This window comes from Notothenia coriiceps, unplaced genomic scaffold, assembly GCF_000735185.1.
Source record: "Notothenia coriiceps isolate Sejong01 unplaced genomic scaffold, NC01 NC01_scaffold00022875, whole genome shotgun sequence".
Lineage (NCBI taxonomy): Eukaryota > Metazoa > Chordata > Actinopteri > Perciformes > Nototheniidae > Notothenia > Notothenia coriiceps.
This window is the reverse complement of record NW_011355576.1, coordinates 1-5,399: the sequence shown is the minus strand read 5'-3', so window position 1 is coordinate 5,399 and position 5,399 is coordinate 1. Positions and strand designations below refer to the sequence as shown.

The 5,399-nt window shown below is 38.4% G+C and overlaps 1 protein-coding gene across 1 annotated transcript; it reads left to right on the top strand.

The window, feature by feature from the left end:
- Positions 1 to 717: 717 nt before the first annotated feature.
- Positions 718 to 5,393, top strand: emp2 (epithelial membrane protein 2). The gene is made up of 4 exons (XM_010781207.1): positions 718 to 917; positions 1,440 to 1,548; positions 1,639 to 1,779; positions 2,484 to 5,393. Exons 1-4 carry the CDS (start codon positions 840 to 842, stop codon positions 2,651 to 2,653), a joined length of 498 nt encoding a protein of 165 aa, XP_010779509.1. The 5' UTR covers positions 718 to 839; the 3' UTR covers positions 2,654 to 5,393.
- The last annotated feature ends 6 nt before the right edge of the window (positions 5,394 to 5,399 follow it).

The window sequence follows — 5,399 nt, the reverse complement described above, 5'->3', positions numbered from 1 at the left end:
GCGCCGTTGACGGACAGTTGAGGTTGTTTACACTTCCATGCAAGATCGTTTTGGTTATTTCTGTCCTTGACTATGGAGGATATAACAAAGTTATTGTTGCTTTGTACCTTCTGTGGAAGTCCTACAAACGTAGCAACAAACGCCGTCGTTTCTGGATTCTTATTCTCCTCCAAGCCAGCTCCTTTTTGTTGCGGTCCCGGTAGATATACGACATTGTATCGTTAATCTCCGGGAACCCACTCACAGCCACAACGATCATCTCTTCCATCTTTACAACTGATCAACAGCAGGACGTCAGAGGGACGTCAGAGGGAATCCCAACGCTGATTGGCTTTCGCGAGAACGCGTGAATTTGAGGCTCGAGTTGAAAAAATTGAACCCTCGCGTTTGACGCGGCCCTCTTCAATCGCCTCAATCACTTGATTCGCGCCTCGTCCACCGCTTCATGCGCGCCGTCGGAGCGAATCCGTCTGTCCGCATCTCTGCATTGACTTTACATGTATCGCGCCGCCCTCGAAAATCGCATCGCGTCCGGTGTGAACGCAGCATTAGACAGCACAGGGTATATTCAAGCATTTTCAAAAACATTGATGTTGCCAAGTAAGTAGGACTTCTGCAATAATGTTCTTCTGTGTGTTTGATGTGTGCTGATTATACATTAGGGGGGAATCTTTCCAGAGTTGTTTTTAAAGAATTACGTTTATGTTTCTCCCTCACAGATTCCTTTTATGTGACGGACCTTGATCCTATCAACCTGCAAATCATCCAGTGTGAGACACAGACAGCTACTGAAGGAGCCTGTTAAATATTCAGTTGACCGGCAGGACAGAAGGGCAGCCATGTTGATCATCTTAGCCTTCATCATCCTGTTCCATGTGGCTGCAGCCATCCTCCTCTTTGTTGCAACCATTCACAATGTGAGTATGAGACAAAAAGGGCCACACATTAGACACTAAGGAAGGGGATCAGGGCATAAGGGGAAATATAGGAATAATCTCAACTACTATCTTTAGCATATATACTAAATTTCACTTATTTTGTTATTTTGACTTTATTCTGAACATATAGATTTCACATTTTGACTTAAATTTCAACATTTGGAGTGAAACCTTGACAATACCTGTTCAACATTTCAGCTTTATTTTGCGACATTTCAAATAATTTTTTGACATTGGGTCTTCATTTTCTCAATTAAACAATTTCGCAAAATAACGATTTTATTCCTTCGTCTCAATATTTTAACTTTATTCTCTTAGTTTTAATGGTATTTTCAACCGTTTAACTTTAATTTTGACATCTTGACCCTATATTCTTAACATTTCATAATTGTTTTAAAAAGACAAATAAAGAAAAATCAACTTCTATATTTTTGCCCCTTATGCCTGTCCCAAATACACTTTTAATAATTGTAACCGTTGTTTCGTCCCCCCCTGATTCAGGCATGGTGGGTGGTGTCGCAGGCTGGCCGGGATGTGGTCTACGCTGACCTGTGGTACACCTGTAACTCCACCTGTTTTCCTGTGGAGAACAGCCATACTGTTGATGCAGGTAAGACAGTGTGTAGTTATTCAGCCTATGTGTGTATACTGTAAGTATCGTGTTTACGTATGCAACACCTCCTTTCTCTTTTCTCCTCAGCATATCTGCAGACCATCCAGGCTACTATGATCCTTGCCACCATTTTATGTTGTGTCAGCTTCTTCGTCTTCATCCTTCAGCTCTTCAAGCTCCAACAGGGAGAGAGATTCATTTTCACCGCTATCATCCAGCTATTGGCCGGTGAGTGACATCCACACACACATTTAACACATTTGTAGTCATTAGCAATTTTTTATTCCTCCTGTTGGTGCTCATAAGCCTGGGTCGTTATAAAAGAATGATGATCCAGTTACATGTCCTTGTTATGGCAGGATTTATGGCCACACGTTTCATTTTCAGACTTGATGCACTTTTAGACCATGAATATGTTCAGCCCAGCCCGAGTGTTGGGTTAAAGTGTTATTATTTGAATTTCCTAACATTTAAGAAAACATAGCAGAGCCTTTACTGTCATCATGTCATCATGTGGTGATTTGGTTTCCAGCATAGTGTCATCAAAGTTACCCAAAAACTTGAAATTGTATATACTGTTCACTTCAATGGGATTGTCCGTTAACCCTAACAGCCAGGAAACAATGGCAAAGAGAGGAAGAAAACCTTTCAAAATTAGACACCAAACAACAGAAAAATGCAGTTTCATGATATACACTATGAATCTTAGGAAATGACAGATTTCAGGTTTGAATCAATGTAATCCACTTTAGCAATAGACATTCTGTTGGAGTTGACTATTTAAAGGAAATAAAGCTATTCAGAGATCCCTAAAAAAGTGTCACGTTATTTCTATAAGTGGTCCCGATTGGCGTCAGAAGGATTGTTGAACATATAAGGGTTTGAATTACCTCATTGACAGTCAACTTTAATTTCCTCTCTCCTCCTCCCAGCTCTATGTGTGATGATCGCAGCGTCTGTCTACACGGCTCAGAAGAACAGTTTCCACTTGGCCAATCTCCGGGAAGGCACCTACGGCTCCTCCTACATCCTGGCCTGGATCAGCTTCCCGATGATTCTCATGAGCGGCCTCATGTACCTGGTGCTCAGGAAGCGCAAATAGATGTGACGCACAGGCAGGCAGATATCCAACAATATAAAAAGGAACACTTGGACACATGCATAAAGTCATACACTTTGACTCAACAACCCAGCATGCTAACATTCTGTCTCTTACCCTTAGGTTTTATAAGAGCATGTGATGCGCCAAGACTGTCCAGACACCCAGTTAGGTCCATTGACAGACTTTTCTTGACACTTCTTTCCATAAAAGTGCCTTAGAAACACTTTAGACAATGGACTTAACTAAACAACGTTGAGTTGGACAGTCTTTTTTTGCATTACATCTACTAAAACATGTTAAGCAAACATATACTATGATAAATACAATTTTGCCAACTGTTCTGGATAGATTCACGTACATGAAGCTGAGGTAAAATATATGCAATACAAATGCAGAGGAGCCAATGCACCACACGTTCTCCACTTAGTTACTGCTTTGGATAGAAAATGCCCCTTGCTGCCTTTAGAGAGAACATGCTTTCACCATCTTCTCTCACTCTTAGCGTCGACACAGGACGTTGTTCCAACATACTGTCCACTTGTTTCATTGTGTCCTTTTGACCGTTCAAAGGGACCTGTCTGAAATTCCCAATCCCGAAGGTTAAAATCAAAGACAAGTGGGGAAGTTTGTCTTATTGGGAGGCAGGACTTTATAAAGGGTCCATATTTTTTTGTTGTGAGTGAATCTTTAGTCAACTGAATTTATTTTGTACATATTTGCTGTGTATGTATAGTTTAGGTTATAGCCAAAAGCTTATTTTCTAAGACTAAACAAAATGATCTTATGTTAACCATAGCATGTAGGACTTGTAGTGAAGCACTAGTTGAAGTATAATATATAGGATTTTAACTTGTTATTTTTATTTTACTGACTTGTGTTGTAATGATGAAAAAGGAACCAATGATGTGCTGTGATATCTGAGATTTCAAATGGCAACAGAGGAATGTGTAAACTTGAAATAAGAATGAACTTTTCTTTGTTACTCTTTTTTTGTTCACAGCTTCACTGAGAAAAAAACATTGCTATTTATTGATTAAAACCACTGTTGTGTACTTTGACCATCATGTGACAAAGGATGTATGAAGTAATTAAGTCTTGCCATATTTGTTTCCCTCTTTTGGTCCAAACTGTTTGTTTGATCGATTACTGAAACATCTCTAACACTCCTGTTCGTGCTCCGGCATTTAACAACAATAAATGTGTCACTGTACTGTACCCCAAATTCCCAGAATACTTCAAATTTTGTGGAAATATAGGGATAATGTTTGAGATAATATGTAGACTCTTTTGATGTTTCTTTATCTGAGTTTGGGGTTGTAACAGTTAAGGGAGACCAGCATTCATTCATGCATACAGCTTGGACTTGATGGATCCTTCCGGTGCACAGTTGATTTTGTGATAGGAATGTGTTTGTGTTGTTTGGTCCACAGACTGGTAACTTTTTCATCAATAATGAAGATGCAGGAAAAAACAAGAACGTGAAGATTTTTTACTCTTATCTCGAGATACTTGAAAATGATCAAAAAAACATATTGGAAGCCAAGTTTGTGTTTGTTTTTCCAGATCATTTTGTGAAGATGTCATCTTTAGAGTGTTCGACTAAATAATAAGCCTCCTGTTTCAATGCAAGTTTTTTTTTGCAAGACCTTTTTTAACCTATATTGAAATGAAAAGTAAGTTGCTAGCTCATGTCAAATGATTTCAAGACAGATCTAAATAAAACGATTACTTCAATGTGCAAAGTCCTTTGCAAATATTCAACAGCAACCACAGGATTCACCTCTAAGAGCATCTCTTGAGTATAATTGGTCACGTTTCGGTTTATGGTCGTTATAATTGTTCTGCAGTTTGTTTGATGTCAATGTAGATGTAATGTTCCTTAGTCAATGTAAATCTACACTAATAACCACAGTAACAAATGAGCATATGAGTGGTTGAAGCCTCGACTGCATTCAAGGGGATTTAAAAAAAAAAAAGTAAGCGGTTTGAATTAGGGATGCAAATTATCGATTAATTCATTAATCATTAGTTGATTGACCTTATCGATCGATTAACGATTAACTGATATAAACGGCTTTTTTCCTGAGAATGTACATTTCTCACTGTATCGATAGTGTCTTTAACATAAAAAGCTAAATATTGCTTATTTACTGAATAAAAATGCATGCTATATTGCACAATTGATGTTTTATTGTACCAGTTAGGATAATGTGCAGATAATGGCATTTATGTAGTTTAACAAAATAAATTAAGCACAGAAAATTCAAATACATAAAAAAATAATTGTGCACTGGCTCACCTGTCGCATGTGAAACATTAAGCAAAATAAAATTAATTTTAAATAGAAATCTAAACAATATGGGTAGGCATAGCCTACACAATATTAAGCCTACACATTATAATCTGGTTAACTACATATGTAAAACTTGAAACATTAGCAGCAGCATTTATAATCCCCTTTGGTCTGAGAAAGGTAACAGTAAGATAACTAGCCCTGGAAACTTCAAATATATTCTGAACACAACTTAAATCATCCCTGAGGAAGGTGACAGTAACATTAGAGGGCGACCCTTAGAACAGTCAAATGAAGATATAGGCTACCTCTCCTGAAACAAAAACATGCCTGTCTCAATGTGTTTTGAATAGGCTCCTGACCTAGACCCCTCTATTTTTGTTCATGAAAATAAGCATATTAACGTGGTCAGGAGTAAGTCGTGTGCGCAGCCTGTTTACAGTCAGGCCAGCT